Genomic DNA, 26,109 nt, shown 5'->3' on the forward strand with positions numbered 1-26,109 from the left:
ATTTGCCTGCCTTAGCCCAGGATTTAGGCAGATTGTGAGTGGAGAAGCCTGTTGAGGTTTGTTCTAACTTGTTAGGCTCCATAAGGAATACTTTGGCACACTATGTGCAGCTATAGTCCAGGTGGCTTGGGGAAAGATGTCAGCTGCAGTTTAGACTGATGTGAATGCTTGAAAATCGGACTGCCACTTGGAAGCTTAGAAAACTCGCGGCGTTGTTGCTGGCATCAAGGCAGAAGATCCATGGGAAGGAAATGGAACTCTCTTTAGATTTCTTTATATCTTTGCCACTAGCTTTGCATTTAACATCTCATATTCTCAGATGACTATCTTCAATATAGAAAGCAGTTAAATAAGGAGTGCCACTATAATTCCCCACCCCCACCTCATCATTCTTGTTTCCCTCTCTCACTTTATCTCCTTACCTGCCCATCACCTTCTGATGCTCCTCCCCCTTTCTTCCATGGTTTTCTGTCCTCTCCTATCAGATTCCCCCTCCTCCAGTCCTTCGTCTCTTTCACCATTCAACAGCTCTTTACTTCACTCTTTCATCATTCACAGCTCTTTACTTCACTCCCTCCCCCTATCCTGGTTTCACATATCACCTTCCTTTCCAGTCTTGGAAAAGGGTCACAGCCCAAAACATCGATGGTTTACTCTTTTCCAAAAAAGCTCCCTGGCCTGATGAGTTCTCCCAGCATTTTGTAAATGCCTCTATATTAGCAAAGAGCTTTGATTTTAGTCTTTCAAAGGGTATCAAAATGGTTGGTAACATGCATTCATGTGGATGAATCAATGAGTTATGTGTATAATCGATGTTTTTAGTCGCATTATAGGATTAAGTATATTGGTAACCCCTCTGTAGACCAGACACAATTGTAATGAAATCCCTAGCAGTGCAGAACATATTTGAAATTGATTCACGTGGTGTAATGGAATGAATTAATATATAGAAGTTCTTCTTTGGCACTGCCAGTGTACTGTGAAAACATCTGACAGCACAGTGATTAGTTTTAATACCTCAAGCATCAACACCATTTCCAAGTGCTTTGTAATGTTAAATATAGGTAGTTACATTGAGGTGATAATTAAAAATTACAACTTTACAATGTCAAAGTTAACTAGCTTGTACAATTTTCCTAAATTATGCTGGTGCCAGTGTTCTAAAATAAGCTTATTGACAACTTTTCCAGCAGTAATTATTAAAAGCAAGTTCTAGTCACTGTTTCTGTGATTCTTGAGGGAAGAAAACTGGAAAAAAAATTACCTCTCAGAATAAGATGAATGTTTATATTAATCATTTTAACTGAACATCAATGAGCTCTTTGTTTTCATGGTTCATCCACTATGTGGTTATACTGTCCTCCAACAAAATAAAATTAGCAAATACAATATTCTTAGGATGACAATATTAGTGTTACTCTCTGGTGCTTGACACTGAAAGGATTGCCTTGCATATACATGGTGTTCTACGGTACAATCCAATACAATATTTCTGTCTATCTCTCAAATTGTATAATAAGATCTGGCATAGAAAAATAATGAGCCATATGAGTATTAATAAAACAGTACTCGGAGGGGAAATACGATGCTGTGTGTACTTTGTGTTTTAGGAGTATTTTGATGTCACATTTCAATGTGTTAAGGAGGACTGATTGTAAGGGAGAATATTTCCACTGTCTAAAGAGCCTGGGGCAGGAAGGGTGCAGAAGCTACACATATGAGCAAGGCCTTCCACAAGTGAAGTTATGGAGTACTTCTCAATATAGCAAATGGCAGAAATCAGAAGATAACCTGCAAAATAGGTATTGTTGCTGGTTCCACCCTATCATTCTCAGAACTTACCACATCTCGCTGGAGTCATTTCTCATTCTTCAAATCTCTGGTGTGTCAGTCTAGTCTTCCTTTCTTCCCCCACTCCCTCATTCCCAGGATTTGTTCTGTTTTTACCCTTTGTCAACTGAGATTTTCATTATGTTTGACATGTAGCATTCCACACTAACAAAATGGAATTGCCTTTGGCTGGCTGATACTTTTTTAAAAACTGCTTTTAAAGCACGACTGCAGGAAGTCCATCATGAAACCAGCATCTCCTCCATGGACTCTATCACCACTTCTTGCTGCCTGAATCAAGCAACCAACATAATCAGAGACACTACCTACTTTCAGATATTCTCTCCTTTCACCACTCCCATTGGATAGAAGATACAAACAGCAGAGCTTCTACCCTGCTGTTATAAGACTGTTGAATGGTCACATAGTCACATAGATGGATTCCTGACCTCATGATCTACCTCATTATGAATTTGTAACTTATGGTCTACTTGCACTGCAATTTTGCTGTTGCTATAATACTCCCTCTGCACTCTGTTATTGTTTTTCCCTTGTACTGCCTCAGTGCATTGTTGTAATGAAATGATTTACCCTCTGCCACCTCCAGTTTAAATTCCATGCGGAATATTTTGGAGGACCAAGAACCAAGATCTGTGTGGAAAACATGTGAAATAAAGTTTTTCCACTGTACCTCAGTATACGTGACATTAATAAACTAATTTACCAATTTCAAATCTCATTCCATGCCAATCATTATTAATGCAGCCATGATTAATTGAATGGAGAAACTGGAATGAGAGGATGTATTGGTTTCTGGTCCTGTTATTTGAAAACAAATAATAGTCCTAACATGGTCTACCACTTTAGTTGGGCTAAATATAATTCAGAAATTTAATGGTCATTCAAATGCTGTGCACTAGACTAAACACCAACCTCAGCAGATAGTGTTCGTTTCATTTGGAACACAAGTTCGTGCCAGCCACATTTCTGTAAAATTCACTAATTATAGAATTCAGTTATGTCAGTAGAATATTGACATTCTAAGGTTGAGCTTATGGTCATGTGACAAGTGTTGTAGGGTTCAGATACAATTGAACACTTGCTAGTAGCAGCATCACAGGCACACGGGTTCAGACTTTTTTCTCAGATCATAAATTATTACATAAATGTCCTTAATTGTGCAATCATACTAATATAAAGTTTGTATCTACAATTTTACCTCTCTGTATTTTCCACCATTTCCCAAACTCTCCTCTTCAGCCATTAGGGGGACAATGCTTTTAACCACCAAAACCAGTCAAACACCTAGAATTCTCTCTGTGTGTTCTTGACCATCACTTTCTTCTTTTAAACCTCCATGAAAGATCATCTCCTCAACTGGACCCTGGCAGCATCTTTCACTTCACAATATATCTACTTTGGCTTAAATGACAACTTTCATGTAATTACTCAAGCACCTTGGAGGCATTTGTCCTGTAACCCAGTTCCCATGAAACGTGATAGTAACATAAGATCTTAAAGTTTTCCAAAAAAGTTTGAGTACCCATTAGAAAACTTTTTCAAGGCACATCATTGATCTCTAGCAGTGGAAATTAAACATGTGTTGACTTCAGCTGCAGCAGCCTTTTACAGTAATATGCCCTGCATCTTTCCCGGATCCTGGATGGGTGAATAATTATTTCAAATAATCAAATTCCCCAAATCTATTTTATGCCTTTTAGCTTCACTATATCCCATTCAATATATTCCCAATTAAGTAAGGTCTGGGCAACTGTAAATTATTAAAGGAAATATATTAGTTTCTGTTAAATAATTTATGCTAGTGGTTTTATTTTGACTGTGGCCAAGCAAAGTTATTGAAACTGGAACAGTTCTGGTACTCAAAGAAGATTTATCTGTTGTCTTACTCTTCCTGCAAGAAAGCAAATTAGGATCTTACTGAGCAGAAGATTTAAATGAGGTTGAGTTGGGTTGTGTGTTGTGTTTTGTGGCAGGGTTGTTCAGCCTCACCAGCACCACATCTTGGATGAAGATGAGCTACCGAACTCCAGTCAGAACAACGAAAAGCCAAGTTCATCACGTCCTGCAGGGCGGAAGCGACAGCCCAGTATGTCTGAGACGATGCCTCTGTACACACTCTGCAAGGAGGACTTGGAAAGCATGGACAAAGAGGTAAGCCCAAATTGATCCCAGATTCTAACAGTAGCCCCTTAGTATCTGAAGTAGAATTTGAACACTCAGCTTCCTGAATCAGACATGAGCTCTCCCTGAGTCACAACTAGCATGACTACACATTGTAGATATTCACTGTGATCTGTTTTAAAAACTCTGCTTAGAATCAATATCAATACGTGGTAAAAATGGAACTGACTTTGTAACTATGCTGTGAAACTTGGGGAAAAAAGGTGATAAATTATTGCCTAACTACTTAAGAACTGACACAGAAAGCAAATATCTGGGAAGATAAACATGTCATTGAGTGTTAAATAGTCAATAGAATCAGTTTATGAAGTTGGAAAAATGCACTGAAGTTACATTACTCTACTCTTAGCAAACCACAGATGAACGTCCAGGCACTGGAATCTATTAAAACCAAGTATCTCTCGTGAGCCTAAGTTTCAGTGTGTACTGTTATTTTTGTGACTTCAGAGATGTTGATGTTGCTCAGTGATAAACTGAGGTTCAGCTCATGGTTATAATATTCAGCTGCTGAGCAGCAGTCCTTGACATTGCATTGTTGGTCCTATGGATAGTGCAGTTGAAGAGGAATGTAGATGAAAATGAGGAAAGTGGGTAAACCCATTGAGAGCTATCAAGATATAGAAAACTGCCATCATGAAAAGAGTGAAGAATGAACCATTTGCTATAAGCATGCTTGACCTTGTCTGTCAACTTGGTTTCATCACTCATTTTGTAAAACTGTAGCAGGAGAAATAAATTAATTAGCAGAAGAAAATTAAATTTCAACCATTGTATTTCTGGTTTTGAATATTCTAGATTTCTGATGTGGGAAGCCTGATTCTCACACTTATGTTGGTTCACTGTCAGCTGAAGAAGCTCTGCTTTGCAGGTTTATCAATGCCAACACTTATAGAACATTCTGTGGCAAAACTTGGGCCAAGGATTTCTTCATTCACCAGATGTGAACCATCAACTTCATTTCTCTCAGTAAATGAAAGCAAAAATAAAGCTGGAAAACTGAGATAAAACAGAAACTGTCAGCAGGTCAGACAGTATCTGTGGGAGGAGAAATGAGAGAAGCGGTTAACCATGTTTTTGAAAGGGTTGTAGACCCGAAACATTTGACTGTATTTCTTTTCACAGATGTTACTTTACCTGTTGAATGTCCTCAGCATTTTCCTGTGTTTGGAATATTTGTTACACGAAATATTAAGACCAGTGCCACACACAGAACCATGTAGAAATAGCAAAGAAGATCTGCTGGGTACTTAACTTTACGACTTCTTTGCACCCTCCATTTTACCTTCCTCCTCAGCCATTTATGGCTGTAATGCTAGCAACATTCTTAGCAGCCTGTACAGATAAACATAATGAGTTTTGGATGCTTTGACTTTTTAACAGTGGTATAGCACCAAAATGTGTCCTTTAGTTCCTGAGTCCATACTGATCGTTAAGTACCCATTTACTCTAATCCTATATGAATCTTAATTTATTCTCCCAACTCACCCCAATTTCTATGATTCATATACAGGTTTAGGGATTGACATTGGCCAATTCTTTAAGCAATACAGTTACTACCTTTAAAAGACACTTGGGCAGTTATAACAATAGGGCGGGTTTAGAAGCATATGGGCCTAACATGGGCAAATGGGATTAGCTAGGTAAACATCTTGGATGGCATGGGCTAATTGGGTGAAAGGGCCTGTTTCCATGCTATATAACTCAATGAGTTTATGAACCGGCAACTTTAAGTGAAGTGAAAGGAATCTGGAGCACTTAGGGCAAAACCTCACCGTCACAAGAGGAATGAATAAACTCTGCACAGACGACATCTGAAGTCAGGATTGAACTCAGGTAACTCAGGCAGCAACTCTGTGAATTGTACCGTACCACTGAGTCACCCACTCTACAGTTGCAAAGCTCAAGCTCAGTGATTACTTCAAGCCCCTTGTGGAGGGACAATATTTACTTTTGTATAATAGAATAGCTTGAATGGCTTAAATTACACAGCTCATGATTATAATGAATCATGCTATCAAAGTTGTGAATTTGAAAATATATTTGCAAAGAACTCTGCAATACTCCCACGCATATGAGATATTCTCATTCATCAGTTTTAAATGTTAGACATTCCATCAACCACCTAATTCTTAAATGGTGCTAGAGGTGGCTGTTGAGGTTCATCAAGGCTGCTTAACCAAAGAAAGACGAAAGCCGCTGTTTACTGTTTACCTGTGCTGACCACACCTTGCGTTTTAAATTATATTTTATTAACTTATTTGTAGTAATATTTTATGTGCTGTGTATGACATACGTTTTGTGGGTGCACTGTGGTCCAGAGGAATGTTGGTTCATTTGATTGTATATATGTACGGTCAGATTGCATTGAACGTGAACAATGTTCTCCAATGTCATGTGCTCTCAACAAATTCCATGCTTTCAGGATGACTTGTACTTCCTTCCCTAACAGGGCAGGCTCTCTGTAGGTTCAGATTCAGATTCGTTTATTGTCATATACACCATGGTGCAATAAACTCCTTGCTTTGACAAACTTCGAGCCTAAGCTGAGATTCTACTTCCATCGCAACCTCGGCTTACATCGCGCCTGCTGCTGCAGTGGACACCCATGCCTTTCCCATCTCCAGCGGGGTGCATCAAATTTTTTATCTCTGTTATTTTCTGGGTTTTTTTCTTCACATCCTCCATCCCCTCTCTGGATCTCTCAGTTCTTTAACTCCTGCAATTTATAGAGCCCCCTTTTCCTTTGACCCATCAGCAATACGTACTGATCTTCTTACCCTCTCCCTCATTAGAAATCCTCAATGTTACTCACTCACCCTTTAGAAATCCTCATAGTGTTACCCTTTCACTCCATAGAGATCTTCACCATGTTACCCCTCCCCATGTTGAAAGTCCTGACCATGTTACCCACCCCCCGTGTTGAAAATCCTAACCATGTTACCCACCCCCCCGTGTTGAAAGTCCTGACCATGTTACCCACCCCCCCCGTGTTGAAAGTCCTGACCATGTTACCCACCCCCCGTGTTGAAAGTCCTGACCATGTTACCCACCCCCCGTGTTGAAAATCCTGACCATGTTACCCCTCCCTCGTGTTGAAAGTCCTGACCATGTTACCCACTCCCGTGTTGAAAGTCCTGACCATGTTGCCCACCCCCCGTGTTGAAAGTCCTGACCATGTTACCCACCCCCCGTGTTGAAAATCCTGACCATGTTACCCCTCCCCGTGTTGAAAGTCCTGACCATGTTACCCACTCCCGTGTTGAAAGTCCTGACCATGTTACCCACCTCCCCGTGTTGAAAGTCCTGACCATGTTACCCACTCCCGTGTTGAAAGTCCTGACCATGTTACCCACCCCTCGTGTTGAAAGTCCTGACCATGTTACCCACTCCCGTGTTGAAAGTCCTGACCATGTTACCCACCCCCCGTGTTGAAAGTCCTGACCATGTTACCCACTCCCGTGTTGAAAGTCCTGACCATGTTACCCACCCCCCGTGTTGAAAGTCCTGACCATGTTACCCACTCCCGTGTTGAAAGTCCTGACCATGTTACCCACCCCTTGTGTTGAAAGTCCTGACCATGTTACCCACCCCCCGTGTTGAAAGTCCTGACCATGTTACCCACTCCCGTGTTGAAAGTCCTGACCATGTTACCCACCCCCCGTGTTGAAAGTCCTGACCATGTTACCCACCCCCCGTGTTGAAAATCCTGACCATGTTACCCCTCCCCGTGTTGAAAGTCCTGACCATGTTACCCACCCCCCGTGTTGAAAGTCCTGACCATGTTACCCACCCCCCGTGTTGAAAATCCTGACCATGTTACCCACCCCCGTGTTGAAAATCCTGACCATGTTACCCCTCCCCGTGTTGAAAGTCCTGACCATGTTACCCACCCCCCGTGTTGAAAGTCCTGACCATGTTACCCACCCCCCCATGTTGAAAGTCCTGACCATGTTACCCACCCCCCGTGTTGAAAGTCCTGACCATGTTACCCACCCCCTGTGTTGAAAGTCCTGACCATGTTACCCACCCCCCCCGTGTTGAAAGTCCTGACCATGTTACCCACCCCCCGTGTTGAAAGTCCTGAGCATGTTACCCACCCCCCCGTGTTGAAAGTCCTGACCATGTTACCCCTCCCCTGTGTTGAAAGTCCTGACCATGTTACCCACCCCCCCGTGTTGAAAGTCCTGACCATGTTACCCACCCCCCGTGTTGAAAGTCCTGACCATGTTACCCACCCCCTGTGTTGAAAGTCCTGACCATGTTACCCACCCCCCCGTGTTGAAAGTCCTGACCATGTTACCCACCCCCCGTGTTGAAAGTCCTGAGCATGTTACCCACCCCCCCGTGTTGAAAGTCCTGACCATGTTACCCCTCCCCGTGTTGAAAGTCCTGACCATGTTACCCACCCCCCCGTGTTGAAAGTCCTGACCATGTTACCCACCCCCCGTGTTGAAAGTCCTGAGCATGTTACCCTCCTGTCCTTTGAAATCCTCACCATGGTCATCCCCTTGGGTTGTCCTCCTTGTTCCTTAACTCTACTACCCGTTCTCTTCCTCCTACAATCAACAAATAAGATGCTGGAGGAACTCAGCAAGTCAGGCAGCATCTGTGGAGGGAAAAGGGCAGTGGATATTTCAGCTCAAGGCCCTTTATGTAATCTACTGAAGACTCCAGCATCGGCTGCCCTTTGTGGAGCTGTCTACGTTCATGCTGCTGGACTAAGTTTGCACAGACCCCTGACCACCAGGGTTTCTGATCACTCCAATGTATCAACACCAGTCTTAGAAACAAGGCTGTTCACAAGCACCCATCTAGTCCATGCTGAACTACAAACACGAGGAAATCTGCAGGTGCTGGAAATTCAAACAACACACACAAAATGCTGGTGGAACACAGCAGGCCAGGCAGCATCTATAAGGAGAAGCACTGTCGACGTTTCGGGCTGAGACCCTTCGTCAGGACTAACTGAAAGGAAAGATACTAAGAGATTTGAAAGTAGTGGGGGGAGGGGGAAATGATAGGAGAAGACATAGGAGCATGCTGAACTGCTATTCTGCCTAGTTCCATTGACCTGAACCTGGACCAATAGCCATCTATACCTCACCCATCCTTGTATTTATCTAAACTTCTCTTAAATGTAGCAATCAGACTTGTGGCCACCACTTCCACTGACAGCTCATTCTACACTCTCACCATCCTTTGAGTGAAGGTGTTTCCCCTTAAACAGTTCACCTTTTACCTTTAACCTATGACCTCTTGGTCTAATTTCACCAAACATCAATGGAGAAGACCTTCTTGCATTAACCCATCTATGTACCTCAGCATTATTAATCATTTATATCTTAGTGTCTTTCTTATCAATCAAATTACTGGCATTTATCTTCATACAGAACAGTATCTACTTCAAATGGGTGAGGAGGTTGCACTTCATCCGAAGTACTGTTAAATTTTACAGGGTTAGCAGTGTGTTGAGTTTTGTTGCAAATCTTCACAAGAGTCTACCAGTGATTGGGGAAAAATAAAACCAGGTTGCTACCTGTCGTTCAAATCTGTTGTAAAGAAATAAGCTTGATGTTCTTGGTGTTTAAAGCAGTGTCTATGAGAAGAATCATCTCATTTTTACTGCTTCTGCCAATGTCATAAAATAGGAGGTTAATGAATCTGCGCTTAAAGTTTAGCAGACAGATGTTCCACTCTAACTGCTGGAAAACTGCTTGAAGTTGGTAATCCTTTGCTGTACTCAAGTTCTGTGTCATAGCCCACTGGACAAGTTGCCATTCAATCTCTCATGTTTGGACTTTTTCTAAGTTTATGGAGTTATAAATATTGCTGAGTTCTCTTGAGGTCAGTACTTGAATAAGTGCAAATGTTTCCAGGTATGGACAATATGGGTTGAAGTTTCTTTTTCCAAGCGATATAACTGTGAATATACAGTAGGAAAGTATACAGTGTTGGAAAAAAGTGCATTGTTTGAATTGTCTGAAGATAATTTGAATATAATCATGAACTTTTGCCATTGTTCATTGTTCATGATCTTCACTCTCACTTTTCCTAGGTATGGATTTCATGCCTGGCCCATTTAGGAGATTGCAACACCCTATTGGAAGATCTGAAAGTAATCCCTGAGGTTATTCTCCCCCGTTTCCTCTTTACAGCAGTGATTTCTCTTCACTAGTTTTGAAGCTGCAATGATTTGAGAAAATGGATCCAATCCATATTTTTTGAGGCAGCAAGGTAGACGGACCTGTCCTGGCCATTGGCTCCAAATGAGACTATCAGTATTACCAGTGCTTGAAGCCTCTGGGATGTACTGAGTGACAGATGCTGGCCTGCAGTGTAGTCCAATCATTGTGAGATTTCCTGGCATTAATATGGGATATCCAATTTTCCAATCTTTCATCAGTTAAATCTAGTTCATTAACCCCATTCTTTAAAATAGTACCTGCCAACTTAATTAGGAGGGAAAAGGGGTAAATACAAGAGAGCCTGCAGATACTGAAAATCCAGAGCAACACACACAAAGTGCTTGAGGAACTCTGTGTCTCAGGCACCATCTATGGAAATGAATAAACAGTTGATGTTTTGGGCCGAAATCTTCATCAGGGCTGGAAAGGAAATGGGAAGAAACCAGAATAAGGAGGTGGTGGGAGGGGAAGGAGCTGAAACTAGAGATTTGATAGGTAGAGCCAGGTGGGTGGTGGAGGCGGGTGAAGTAAGAAGCTAGGAATAGATAGGTGGAAAAGGTAAAGGAACAGGCTGGAGAAGAAGGAATCTGAGTGGAGAGGAGAGTAAACCATGGGAGAAAGAGATTAAAGGGGGTAGTGCAGGGGGAGGTAATAGGCAAGTGAGGAGAAGAGGTAAGAGGCTAGAGTAGGGCACTGAAAAAGAGTGGAGGGGGGAGGGGAAGATTACCAGAAGCTGGAGAAATTAAAGCTCATGCCATCAGGTTGGAGGCTACCCAAATGGAATGAAGAATTGCTCCTCCAGCCTGAGAGTGGCCTTACTGTGCCAGTAGAGGAGGTGATGGACCAACATGTCAGAATGGAAATGGGGATAGGAATTAAAATGATTGGCCACTGGAAAATTCTGCTTTTTGTGGATGGAGTGGAAGTGCTGAACAAGTTGTTCCCTCCCCAATCTACATCATCTCAGTGGAGGAGGCCACATCAGGTGCACCAGATATGGAAGTCGACCCCAACAGATACACAGGTGAAGTGTTGCCTCACCTGGGAAGAACTGGGGCCATTGAATGGAGGTGAAGGTGGAGGTGAATGGGCAGGTGTAGCACTTTTTTCCACTCTTCAGTGGTAAGTGCCAGGAGGGAGACTTGTGGGAGAGATGAATGGATGAATCACAGAGGGAGTGATCTCTGCAGAAACAGTGTCGGTGATAGGGTCCTTTTGAAGCTGGCGGAAGTTATGGAGAGTAATGTGCTAGATGCAGATTCTCATGGGGTGGTAGGTGAGGACGAGAGGGATTCTATATTCCTTTTAAGGTGGCGGAAAGTTGGGGTGAAAGCTGATGTCTGGGAAGTGGAAGAGGTGCGGGTGAAAGCAGCATTTACTCCATTCTCTGATGTCCTGGAAAGGAAAGCCTCATCCTGGGAACAGATCAGCAGAGGGAAAGGAACTGAGAAAAGGGAACGGCATTTTTACCGGAGCCAGGGTGGGAAGAGGTACAGTCAACATAGCTGTAGGAGTCGCAAGGTTTGTAAAAGATGTCAGTAGAAAGTTTGTCTCCAAAGATGGAGACAGAGAGATTGAGAAAGGGGAGAGAGGTATCAGAAGTGGACCAAGTGACCTTTAAAGGCAGGCAGGCAAAGTTGGTGAAAATAACGTGCTCAGAATAGGTGCATGAATGCATTCATGAATGCAGCGCAGAAAGAGCTGAGGAGCATTACCAGGGAAGCCTTGGAACATGAACTGTTCCAGGTAGCCAATGAAAATGCAGGCATAGCTGGGCCCGTTCAGATGCCCATAGCTAAACCTTGAGTTTGGAGAAAGTGGGAGAAGCTGCAAAAGAAATTGTTGAGTTTGACAATCAGTTCTGCCAGACGAAAGAGGGTGATGGTGGATGGAAACTGATCAGGTTGCTTATTGAGAAAGAGGCAGAGAGCTTTAAGACCTTCTTAATGGAATAGATGCATATGGAGACTGGACATCCATGTGAAAAGGAGGTGATCAGGGTCAGAAAATTGAAAGTTGTTGAGGAGATCAATAACGTGAAGTGGCATGGATGTAGTGTAGGTGAGAGGGGGGATAAAATGGAGTCAGGTTTGTAGATCTTGGGTATGAGGTAGAAACGAGCAGTCCAGGATAAGGGAACTATGAGTTTGGAGGCGGTAGATGGGAGTCCTCCAGAGTTGATGAGGTTAGTGATGGTGCCGGAGACAATTTTCTGATGGTCCTGAGTGGGGTCCTGTTGATTCCCCCCCACTTTTCAAAAGATGTGTCTAAGGGTTGGCACCTGGCCTCAGCAAGGTAGAGGTCAGCCTGCTATACCACAACAGCCTCACCTTTGTCTGCAGGTTCGATGATAAGGTTTGGTTTGGTGCAGAGAGAGTGGAGGGCAGTACGTTAAGATCGTAAGTTATTTGTTTTAATACTTTTAATGATTGTGCAGTGTCTTTATGTTTGTTTATTAATGTTCCAATATTTGTAAGTTATTTGTTCCAACCTTTGTAGTTTTTAAATGTCTTGAGTATTATAGAGATTTAAAAAACAACTTCAAATAAAAAATCTCAGTTTTGACAGGAGGTGCATCTCATTCTCTTGGCATGCCTCCTATATAACTACATTCAGCAGTTGTGTCTGAGGTCATAGAGTCATAGAACACTACAGCACAGAATCAGGCCCAGTTGCCCATCACATTAATCTGTCTAGTCTCATCGACTGGTATCTAAACCATAGTTCTCCATACTCCTCCCATCCATGTACAAACATCTCTTAAATGTTGAAAGCAAACCCTCATCCACCACTTGGACTGCCAGTTCATTCCACAAAAGCTCCTTTAACCAATCACCTCTAGTTCCAGTTTTAGACAACCTCAGTGGAAAAAGCCTGCTTGCATTTATCCTATCTATACACCTCATAATCATGCCTCTGTCAAATCTCCCTTTGATCTTTTATGTTCTAGAAAATAAAGTCCTATTCACCCTTTCTTTAGAAGTCAGGTCCTCAAGTCCTGGCAATATCTTGGAAATTTTCTCTGTACTCTTTCGATCTTATTTACATCTTTGCTGTAGGTAGATGATCAAAACTGGACAAAGTACTTCAAATTAAGCCTCACCAACATCTTATAAAATTTCAACATACTGTGGCATCCCATCTTCTGTATTCAATATATTGATTTATGAAAACCAATGTGCTTTACAATTTACAATGTGCAATGACCATTAGTCACAGGCCTCCAGTCAGAGAGACAGCCACCTACTACCACTCACTCGCTTCTCTCATAAAGCCAATGTCAAATCCATTTTATTAACTCGTCTTGAATGCCAAGCGACTGAACCTTCTTGACCAACCTCCCATGCGGACCTTGTCAAAAGCCTTGCGGAAGTCCAATTAGACAACATCTACTGCCTTGCCTTCATCAACTTTCCTGGTAACTTCCTCAAAAAACTCTATAAGTTTGGTTAGACATGACCTACCGTGCACAAAGCCATGTTGACTATTCCTAATCAGTCCCTGTCTACCAAAATACTTATATAAATGGTCCGTTAAAGTACCTTACAATAACTTTCCCACTATTGATAATAGGCCTACCGGCCTATAATTTTCAGTCTTATTCTTACAGTCCTTCTTAAACAGCAGAACATTAGCAATCCTTAAATCCTCCCACACCTCACCCATGGTGAAGGATGTTTTAAATATCGCTGCTCAGGCCCCTGCAATTTTTGCATTAACTTCCCACAGGGTCTGAGCGAACGCGCTGTTAGGCCCTGTGGATTTATCCGCCCCAATTTTCTTCAAGACAGCAAACAGCTCCCACTCTGTAATCTGTATAGGGTCCATGACCTCACTGCTGCTTTGACTCCAATCTATAGACTCTGTTTCTGTTTCTCAAGTAAATACAGAAGCCTTGTCTGCTAGAGCAACCTCGTGCCTTCTTTTCTCTCTCCTAATTTCCTTAAGTGTTCTCTTGCATTTCTTATACTCCTGAAGTACCTCATTTATTTCTGCCTGCCTATACCAGCTATGCACTTCCTCCTTTTTCTTAAACAGGGCCTCAGTATCTCTCGAAAACCAAGGTTCCCTAAACCTGTTATCCTTGCCTTTTATTCTGGCAGGAACATACAAACTGTGCTCTCAAAATTTCACTTTTGAAGGCCCCCCCCCACCCCCCCAGTTACGAAGTACACCTTTGCCAGAAAATAACCTGCCCCATAAGACCATCAGACATAGGAGTGGAATTAGGCCATTCAGCCCATCAAGTCTGCTCTGCCATTCCATCATGGCTGATCCCAGATCCCACTCAACCCAATCCACACTTGTAAATCCTTTCTGGTACCATCAACATTGGCCTTTCTCCAATTTAGGATCTCAACCCGAGGACCAGACCTATCCTTTTCTATAATTTCCTTAAAACTAATGGCATTGTGATCACTAGATGTAAAGTGTTCCCCTACATAAACTTCTGTCACCTCCTGTGTCTCGTTCCCTAATAGGAGAACTGGTATCACGCTCTCTATTTGGAAGTTTTATGTACTGATTAAGGAAGCTTTCTGGAACACACTTGACAAACTCTTTCCCATCGAGCCCTTTTACAGTATGGGAGACCCAGTCAATATGTGGAAAGGTAAAATCACCTACTATCAGAACCTTGTGTTTCTTGCAATAGCTTACGATCTCCTTAAAAATTTGCTCCTCTAAATGCCACAGATTGTTGGGTGGTCTATAATGTAATCCCGTTAACGTGGTCATACTTTTCATATTCCTGAGTTTCACTCATAAATCCTCATTAGACGAACTCTCCAGTCTGTCCTGACTGAGCACTGCTATGACATTTTCCCTGACTAGTAATGCCACCCCTCCCGTTTAATCCCTCCCGCTCTGTCGTGTCTAGAACGACAGAATACCGGAACATTGAACTGGCAGTATTGCTCCTCCTGAAACCAAATCTCACAAATGGCTACATTGTCGTAATTCCATGTGCTGCTCCATGCCCTAAGATAATCCTTCTTTCCTACAATGTCCCTTGCATTGAAATATATGCAGCTCAGATCATTAGTCTCACAATGCATAACCTTTCGATTCCTGACTTTGCTTGAAGCCTAACAGCATCTTTATCCACAACCTCTCCACTGTTTATTCTGATGCTGTGGTTCCCATCCCTCTGCAACTTGAGTTTACCACCCCGCCCCACCTTCCCACTAGGATATTAGTCCCCCTTCAGCTCAGGTGAATACCGTACCTTCTGTACAGGTCCTGCCTTCCCTGGAAGAGAGTCCAATGATCCAAAAATCTGAAGCCTTCCTCCTGTACCATCTCCTTAGCCACATGTTAACTTATATGATCTTCCTATTTCTGGCCTCATTAGCAAGTGGCATGGTTAGCCATTCTGAGATCACAGCCCCGGACGTTCCGTCCTTTAACTTCATACATAACTCGCTGAACTCACTTTGCCGGATCTCGTCAACCATCCTACCCGATGGTTGAAGTAAACTCTGGCTGCCCCTTCCACTTAAGAATGCTGTGGACTCGATCTGAGATGTCCCTGACCCTGGCACCAGAGAGCAACAAACCATCCAGGAATCTCATTCTCGTTCACTGAACCTCCTTTCTGTTCCCCTAACTAACAAACCCCCTTTCACTACTATTTGCCTCTTCTCCACTCCTTGTGCCCCATTCCCTTCTGAGCCACAGAGCCAAACTCTGTGCCAGAGACTTGACTGCTGTGACTTTTCTCTGCTGGGTCATCTCTCCCCTGCTCCAAGAGAATCCAAAGCGGTATACCTGTGTTGAAGGGAAAGGCCATAGAGGTACTCTGCACTGGCTGCATGGTCACCCAGTTACCTGATTCCTACACCTCGGGTGTAACTACCTTCCTATATGTCCTGCCTATCAACACCTCAGCCTCCCGAATAATCCAGAGTTCATCTAGTTCCAGCTCCAAATCCTTAATATAGACTGCTAGAAGCTGCAGCTGGATACCGTTCTTGCTGGTATAGTTGTCAGGAGTACTGTATGTCTCCCTGCTTTCCCATATCCTGCAGTAGGAGCATTCTACTCTCCTGCCTGGCATTTGCACTGCTCTAAATGTGCAATAAGAAAGAAACAAGGGTAAATAACATGAAAAAGGTCCAGTGGCTGTTTGTGGCTCACTCCATTCCAGGAGAGGACTCTCAGGTATGGAAGGTCATTTTGGGTCGCCCTCCATATTTGGAGGAGGTGAGTGCGCTTGAATACTCCTGTCGATGGGCCAAATCAAATTGATTTAAGCTCAAGTTAGCTACATTCCCCCTTCCACAATGTCAAGTTAATGACATATCTCCTTACACAACATCAGGTTAACTACATACCTCTTTCCACAACGTCAAGGTGTCCAAAGTGCCTTGTAACTAATGAAGTTCTTTTGAAGTGTGGTCCCTGGTGTAAGATCCACTTTATTGCAATTCTTAAAGGGGTTATGCTTCAAGTATTATGATTTTTTTGTTTAATGACTAAGGCAACAGTAGAAAATTTGTCTTTTTATTAGATTTGGCGAAAGTCAACATTTAAAATGTCAGGTGGCTTCAGTGAAAAATTGGAAACTTTTCTGTTTGGGGGCTTTAACCATTGAAATGAATTCTTTAAAATTAAAAAAATTCTTTAAAAATGTTGTTCCAGTTTGTCCTTTAGTTCCATAAAGCATTATTAGGTGTTGTCTATAAAGCTGCTTTAATTATTGTGACCTGCTTCCTGGAGGCTAGAAGCCATTGCTCATGGTAAATTTATTAGACAAGCTAATTCATCCTTCACCCTTTGGATTCAGGGTTCCAGGAGTGGGGCACTGTATAGTCAGCCTTGAATTATTTGACACTTTTTTTTTGAAAACCGCCTCCAGATTAAACCTGTATTAAATCTCTGTTTTAATTGCCCAGAAATACAAGCTCAATGTGCCAATCAGGAAATTCTAATTGATTAAGCATCTGCAGTTTTCTGTCTTAAAAGGGTGTTTCCTCCTTTAGGAAGTATGATATTTTTTGTGTAGTCTCATGCAATTTCTGTTGTGTGTGTGGTGGGGGCGGGGGGGGAATGCTGGGATGTTTTTGGCCACAGATATTCATAGATATGTCACAGTCTACCCAAACATTTCAAAGTAATCTTTACTTTGCTGAATCATACATAATTCATTGTCTCACATTGTAATGAGGATAGGCGAAATGAGGTCTTGAGCTTTTGTTTGTATATCAGTATACCTAATTCTTGTTTTCGAGATGATTGCTCTTTTCCATAGTCTAGTCATGAAAGTATTTGTAGATTTTCCATTTCTAAGGAATTGTAATCAGAGATGCACAGAGCTGTAAAATATAATTTACCTAGCAATGTCCAATTATAATTTTCATACCTATTCCAACAGCTTCCACTTATTCTTGATGAATTCATAATTTCCAGCTATAGTAAATTAATTAATAATGATTGTGTGGATATCCACATTCTGTTTGGTGGCCCTCTTTTAACTAAATAAGGATACTTCATTATCCATGCTTTTTCTTTCATTTATGTACTATAATTTTCAGCTGTTTTGGACAAATATTGGCGGAGTGCCTAATAATATCTGTTACTTTTAATAGCCCATGGAGCTTTTAAATATTTCCCTTAATGGGCACGAGTGGTATGATATTGGGCCAAATATATGCAAACAAATACAGCAATACTACGGTAGACTTGAACTTTACAGTTTGTGTTGATTAGGGACAAGATTTTCTATTTTTTGTTGTAATTGGCCATCAGACTGAAAGCTACTTTAACACAGTGCTTGTTTTAATAAGCTATTCCTATGTTAGACCATAAAATATTGGAGCAGAATTAGGCTATTCAGCCCATCAAGTTTGCTCTGCCGCTCCATCGTGGCTCAAAGTTCAAGTTCAAAGTATGTTGATTACCAAAGTATACACCCTTGAGATTCGTCTCCTTATAGGCAGTCACAAAACAAAGAAACCCAATAGAACTTATTGGAAGAAAGACTGTCAAGAAAAACTGTTCATTTTGCAAAAAAAAAGAACAAATTGTGCCAGCAATATACAAAAGCAGATAATGTTCAGAGCTAAAGTTCAAGAAAGTGAGTTCACAGCCACAAAGCCAGTCATTACTGCAGCTGGTCCAACAGCCCATTTGTTGCAGGTCACAGCCTCAGTTCAGCGCAGAAATGAGTAAACCTCGCCAAGCAGCGAGCTGAACACCGGCCCATCGCTCACCTCAGGCCCTGCACCCCAACCTTTTCAATTGGCCATACATCGGCTGGTTTCTTTTTTCTCAGACCTGGGCTCTGCTGCTTTGATATGCTCTCTGGCCCAGCCCCTGACGCCTTGATTCGGCCTGTGCTCGGCCTGTTTCAATCTCACCCGGTGCTTAAATCAGCCAAACGTTAGCTCATTCCTCGCTCTGGGGCCTGGTCGTAGACTATGCCTCACCTTGCCTTGGAACGGCCACTTTGAATCAGCTCCAAGTCCACTCCGGCATCGGTCAAACCTTAGCTCATTCCTCGCTCTCTGCACCTTCTGATTTTTAAATTTTCTCCCCATTTAGAAAATAGTCCATGCCCTTATTCCTTGTGCCAAAGTGCACGACCATACACTTCCCTACATTATATTCTGTCTGCTTTGGAGAATCCTGCATGGGGACTCCCAAATTCCTTTCCATCTCAGACTTTTGAATTTTCTGCCTGCTTAGGAAATAGTCTACTTTTTTATTCCTGCTGCCAAAGTGCATGACTGTACACTTCCTGACACTATATTCCATCTGCCATTTCTTTCCCCATTCCCCAATCTGTGCAAGTCCTTCTGCAGCCACACCCTTCTTCCTCAATACTGCCTGCCCCACTACCTATTTTAGTATCATCATTAAACCTCATGTCAAAGCCATCAATTCCTTAACCCAAATCATTGACATACAGCGTGAAAAGAAGCGGTCCCAACACTGGCCCCTGCAGCACACCAATAAGTCACTAGCAGCTAACTAGAAAAGGCTCCCTTTATTCCCACTCATTGTCTCCTGCCAGTCAGCCATTCTTTCATCCATGCTTGTACCTTTCCTATAATACCACGGGCTCTTATTAAGCAGCCTTGTGTGGCATCTTGTCAAAGGCCTTCTGAAAATCCAAGTAAGCAACATCCACTGACTCTCCTTTGTCTATCCTGCTTGTTATTTCCTCAAAGAATTCTAACAGATTTGTCAGGCTAGATTTCTCCTTTAGAAAGCCATTCTGATTTTGGCTTATTTTACATTGTGATTCCAAGTACCTCCAAAACTTCATCCTTAATAATGGACTCCAACATCTTCCCAAACACAGAAGTCAGGCTAACTGGCCTATAATTTCCTTTTGCAAACATGAGGAAATCTGCAGATGCTGGAAATTCAAGCAACACACACAAAGTGCTGGTGGAACACAGCAGGCCAGGCAGCATTTATAAGAAGAAGCACAGTCGACGTTTCGGACCGAGCCCCTTCGTCAGGACTAACTGAAAGAAAAGATAGTAAGAGATTTGAAAGGGGGAGGGGAGATCCGAAATGATAGGAGAAGACAAGAAGGGGAGGGATGAAGCCAAGAGTTCAAAAGTTGATTGGCAAAAGGGATACATAGCTGGAGAAGGGAAAGGATCATGGGATGGGAGGCCTAGGGAGAAAGAAAGGGGGAGGGGAGCCTCAGAGGGAGATGGAGAGCAGGCAAGGAGTGATTGTGAGAGGTGCAGAGAGAGAGAGAAAAAAAGAGGGAATAATAAATAAATACAGTTGGTCCTCCTTATCCGCAGGGGATTGGTTCCAGGACCCCTCGTGGATAACAAAATTTGCGGATGCTCAAGTGTCTTATTCAACCTGTCTCCATGTGGTGGACCTTAGGACCCAGCAGAACCCCAGACCTTATTTAACCTGTCTCAGTGCAGTAGACATTAGGACCCAGCGGCAGAGATCTGAATCCACAGTGTTTCTGTTTGCGAAAATAATCATGAACACCATTGAAAATAAAGTGGAAATAATAAAGTGATCGGAAAGAGGTGAAATGCCATCGGTCATTGGAAAAGCATTAGGCTACGACGGTCAACGATCGGAACAATTTTAAAGGATAAAGTGAGAAAGGCTCTGCCCCGATGAAAGCTACAATTATTACTAAGCAACGCAGTGGTTTAATTATTGGGTTTTGGGGTTTTGGGTTTTTGATTCTCCACATCAACCCGGCATGGTGGAGAGCGCATTCGGGAGCAGTCTGTCAAGCGTCCCAAGAACTTCCGTTCCCAAGCCCGGCACTGAAAGATACGTTCTTGTGTTTTATATCCATAGAAAGGTAAAATATATACTGTATACTAAGACAATTGCTTGACTAACTGATGCTAAATAATACCGGATGTACCTGTTCCAACTTACTTAGTAAGAGAACTTCCGATTTTTTTCGATCCCGATCCACGATAACCCACGCACATCCTCCCGTATACTTTAAATCATCTCTAGATTACTTATAATACCTAATACAATGTAAATGCTATGTAAAATGGTTGTTATACTGCATTGTTTAGGGACTAATGACAAGAAAAAAAGTCTGCACATGCTCGAACAACAAGTGCTGGAAAAGCACTTCCGGGTTTTCGCGATTCGAGGTTGGTTGAATTCACACATGCGGAATTCGCGGATAGGGAGGGCCAACTGTAAATAAATAAATAAATAAATAAGGGTTGGGGTAAGAAGAGGAGGAGGGGCATTAACAGAAGTTAGAGAAATCAATGTTCATGCCATCAGGTTGGAAGCTACCCAGACAGAATATAAGGTGTTGTTCCTCCAACCTGAGTGTGGCTTCACCTTGACAGTAGAAAGCCACACTGAGGTTGGAGGAACAACACCTTATATTCCGTCTGGGTAGCCTCCAACCTGATGGCATGAACATTGATTTCTCTAACTTCCATTAATGCCTCCCTCCCCTTCTTACCCCATCCCTTATTTACAAATGTTTGTATTTATTTATTTGTTTGTTTGTTTTGTTTATTAATTATTCCCTCTCTTTCTCTCTCCCTTTCTTTTCTCTCTGCCCCTCTCACAATCACTCCTTGCCTGTTCTCCATCCCTCTCTCTGGTGCTCTCCTCCCCCTCTCTTTCTCCCTAGGCCTCCCATCCCATGATCCTCTCCCTTCTCCAGCTCTATATCCCTTTTGCCAATCAACTTTCGAGCTCTTGGCTTCATCCCTCTGCCTCATGTCTTCTCCTATCATTTCGGATCTCCCCCTCCCCCTCCCACTTTCAAATCTCTTACTATTTTTTCTTTCAGTTAGTCCTAACGAAGGGTCTCAGCCCGAAACATCGACTGTGCTTCTCCCTATAGATGCTGCCTGGCCTGCTGCATTCCACCAGCATTTTGTGTGTGTTACTATAATTTCCTTTCTTCTGCCTTCTTCCCTTTTTAAAGAATGGAGTTATATTTTCAATTTTCCATTCCTCAGGAATCATTCCAGAATCTAGCAGTTCTTGAAAGATCATTACTAATGCCTCCACAATCTCTTCAGCTCCTTCTTTACAAACTCTAGGGTGTAGTCCATCTGATAAAGGTAACTTATCTGCATACCTTCGGGCTTTTCAGCTTACCAAACACCTTTTTCTTAGTAATAGCAATGACACTCACTTCTACCCCCTAGCACTTGCATTTCTGGCATTCTGCTGGTGTCCTCCACAGTGAATACTGGCACAGAATACTAATCAAGTCCGTTCACCATTTCTTTGTCCCTCATTGCAGTTTCTCCAGCATCATTTTCCAGCAGTTTGATATCCACTCTCATCTCTCCTTTCTTCTTTATGTATCAGAAAAAACCTTTTTTGTATCCTCTTTCATATTATTGGCTCGCTTCCCCTCATATTTTATCTTTTCTCTCTGCGGCTTTTTAGTTTCCTTCTGTTGGTTTTTAAAAGCTTCCCAATCTTTGACCTTCACACTAATTTTTGCTATATTATATGTCCTTTTCTGATTTTATGCTGTCTTTGACTTCCCTTGTCAGCCATGATTGTCACATCCCCCATTTAGCGAACTTCTTCATCTTTGGGATGTATCTTTCCTGTGCCTTGTGAATTTTCCCCAGAAACGTCAGTTTTGTTGTTCTGCCATTATTCTTTCTAATGTCCTCTTCCAATTCATTTTGTCCAGCTCTTCTGTCGTGCCTCTGTAATTTCCTTCATTCCACTGTAATACTAATATATATGATTTTAATTCTGCTTCTCAAATTGCAGGGTAAATTCTGTCATATTATGATCACTGCTCCTCAAGGGTTTCTTTACCTTAAGCTCCTATCAAATCTGAGTCATTACATAGCAGCCAATCCAGAATTGCCATTCCCTTAGTGGGCTCAATCTCAAACTGCTCTAAAAAGACATCTCGTAAGCATCTTACAAATTCCTTCCCTTGGAATCAGGCATCAACCTGATTTTCCCAATCTACCTCCATATTGAAATTCCTCATGATCATCGCAACATTGCCCTTTACATGCCTTTTCTATCTCCTGTCGTAATTTGCAGCCCACATCCTGGCTACTATTCAGAGGCCTGCATATAATTCCCATTAGGGTCCTTTTACCCTTACAGTTTCTTAACTCTACCCTCAAGGATTTTGCATGTTCTGGTCTTATGTCACCTCTTTCTAATGATTTGATTTCATTTTTTTCTAACAGCCATCCCTCCCCTCTGCATACTTGTCTATCCTTTTGATATAATGTGTATGCTTGGAAGTTAAGCTCCCAACTATGATCTTCTTAAAGCCACACTCAGAGATGCCAACGTCATACCTGTCAATCTGTATCTGTGTCACAAGATAATCTACTTTATTTTCTATACTGTGCTTACTCAAGTATACCATCTTCATTCCTGTATTCATCAATCTTTTTGATTTTGGTCCCCTGTTACACTTTAACATATCCCACTGACTGCAATTTTGCCCTATCATCTGCCTGTCCTTCCTCACAGTCTCACTACACATTGCATCTACTGCCCCATCTTCAGCCCTATCACTTTGGTTCCCATTCCCTTGCCAAATTAATTTAAACCTTCCCAACAACTCTCGAAAACCTGTCGGCAAAGATATTGATCCCTGTGGAGTTCAGGTGTAACCCGTCCTTTTTACAGGTCATACCATCCCCAGAGGAGATTCCAATAATCCAGAAATCTGAAACCCTGCCCCCTGTACCAGTTCTTCAGCTACTCATTCATCTGCCATAATCTTCCTATTATTACCCTCACTGGTACATGGCACAGTCATCAATTCAGAGATTACTACCCTGGAGGTCCTGTTTTTCGCTTTCTACCTAGCTCCCTGTATTCTCTCATATGGATCTCCTTCCTTTTCCTAGCTATATTGTGGATACCACCATGCACCACAACATCCAGCTGTTCACCCTCTAGAGTGCTGTGGTTCCAATTCCCTGACCCTGACCCTGACACCTGGGAGGCAGCATACCATCTGGGTGTCTCTTTCACGTCCACAGAATCTGCTTTCTTCTTCTCTAATTGTAGAATCCACTATCACTATGAGCTCTTCTCTCTCCACCATCCCCCCCCCTTCCCCAAGCCACAGAACCACACATTGTGCCAGAGAGCTGGTCACTGTGGCTTCCCCCAGTAGATCATCTTCCTAACAGTATCCAAAGCAGTGTACTTAATATTGAGGGTAACAAGTACAGGAATACACTGCACTGGCTGCCTATTCCCTTTCCCTCTCCTGACAGTCTTCCAGGTACCTGCCTTCTGCAACTTAAACGTAACTACTGCCCTATAGCTGCTATCTATTACCTTATTTTCCCATATAAGCCAAAGATAATCCAGCTGCAGCTGCAGTTGCTTAACACAGTCTCTCAGAAGCTGCAGCTCGATGCACTTCGTGAAGTTGTTGTTATCAGAGAGACTGGAGGTCTCCCAAATTTCCCACACCTCACACAAGGAACATACCTCTAACTCCGGACCCATTCTCTGTACACTAGCTTTGTAGTAACAGAAACAAAACCTTACTAGAAACTTCCTTGCTTACTTAGAACCTCCACTTGTGCTTGCCCAAGCCTGTTGAACCAAATTCAGACCACTCTTACACTATCCTAATCTAACTCTGGCCACTCCGCTTACACATCCTTTCTTTTTATTGGCCCCATGCTGATTGTCACCCACTAAGTATACGCCAAAAGCCCCTGAGCTCTTTTAAACCTTGCTCTGTGTTCTAGTCTGAATGGCGCATACTTCTAATCCAGTTTTATGTCAAACTTGCTCACAGTCACTCACATCAGGGTGAAATCTGTCTCAACGTTATGCTAGTTTAATAAGCTATTCGTATCTCTTATTCTGAATAGAGCATACTTCTAATCCTGTTTTATGCACAAGCACACTCACAGTCACTTACGTCAAATGTGGTTACCAAACTTCATTGATAAGGAGACTACCCAATCATCTTTAATTTGGCTGGCCACATCGCTCTCACTTTATGAAGCCAGACACCAAAAAAGAGCTCTCAGTTTGTATTCAAGCTTCCACAAATAACAATGATAGAAGTTATGTTTTCATAATGCTGGCTAAGGAATAAACGTTGCTTTGGACACATGGAATGATGCTTCCTTTCCTCTTTGAATGGTATTATGTGCAATTGAGTGAGTAGTTGGACCTTGGTTTCATGTTTTTATCCAAAAGATCAATGGATGATCAGCTTGGCTTGTGTGTCTGGATGGGATTACGCCCACTGGTTGAGAGGTGACAAGTCCAGCCACTGAGCCATGCTGACAATGAAGCTTGGATTTCTGGAAATATCCCCTTTCTTAAACTAGGGAAAGTTCAGAAGTTCAATCCATATTGACTGGATTAAGATATACACTCATGAAAGTGTTTGAGATTCAGATAAAGTGCGAAGGAATATAGGAGAGAGGGTAGAGAGCACCAGACAGGTTTGGATCACAGATAGAACAAACCAAACATTTAAATAGCCATCTCAGTGTAATCTTACAGTGTGAGTATCTAATAACTTGAGAGTAGTAATAATAAACTGCTTCCAGAAGCAGAGAAATTGTCCATCGTAAGACAAGCACCTTTAATGTATGATGTAGAACTTGAGCACATTGTTGTGTTTGTGTATGGTCTTTGAATCATTTTGAGCCTTTAAGTTATGATGACGGTTATCATTGCAAAAATTTGTTTTCCTGTTTGCACATTAGATTGGAGAGTTGATAATGAAACTTTTGTACAATCATGCAGCTAATCAGAAAATAAAAATGGATAAATTCACAAGTAGATTTCACTACTGGGTTTTCAAGTACATTGTAAAATTATTAGCTCACCAAATCTGAATGAATGTGTCATGGAAATCTTGTGTTAGTCTTGGCTTACAGTGCATGGACATTGTGAAAGAAATGTTTTCCATAATTGTATTTACTCAATGTTTGACTAACAATGCTGTTTGTTGCTGCATTCAGAGATGTGAGAATGTTAAGTGTGTTCACTGATTATTGTACAGGAGATGCACAGCATTTCCAGCCAGGAAGTTAGAAGTATCTGAAGTGTAAGTGATGAACTGTGACAGTGAGACTCACTGCTGTCAAGGGAGGGGAAGAGCCTGATTTCAGTCACACTTTGGTTGCAGGCATATGAACAAGTATGCTTTTATGGATGATATTGTTATTTAATGCTGATAAACATTCTGTGCTGTTATTTGTTAGTGTGATCTGTGTGTAAGCATGTAGTAGATAGATAGATAGATACTTTATTCATCCCCATGGGGAAATTCAACTTTTTTTTTCCAATGTCCCATACACTTGTTGTAGCAAAACTAATTACATACAATACTTAACTCAGTAAAAAATATGATATGCATCTAAATCACTATCTCAAAAAGCATTAATAATAGCTTTTAAAAAGTTCTTAAGTCCTGGCGGTAGAA

General features: G+C 42.1%; 1 protein-coding gene across 1 annotated transcript in view; it reads left to right on the forward strand.

The window, feature by feature from the left end:
* The window catches only part of ctdp1 (CTD (carboxy-terminal domain, RNA polymerase II, polypeptide A) phosphatase, subunit 1), a 322,423-nt gene that overhangs the window by 124,800 nt on the left and 171,514 nt on the right, over positions 1-26,109 (forward strand). The window contains exon 11 of the mRNA XM_073050724.1: positions 3,825-4,002. Coding sequence (XP_072906825.1) covers positions 3,825-4,002 — 178 coding nt within the window. The remainder of the gene's footprint in view (positions 1-3,824; positions 4,003-26,109) is intronic.

Source organism: Hemitrygon akajei, chromosome 1, assembly GCF_048418815.1.
Source record: "Hemitrygon akajei chromosome 1, sHemAka1.3, whole genome shotgun sequence".
Taxonomy (NCBI): domain Eukaryota; kingdom Metazoa; phylum Chordata; class Chondrichthyes; order Myliobatiformes; family Dasyatidae; genus Hemitrygon; species Hemitrygon akajei.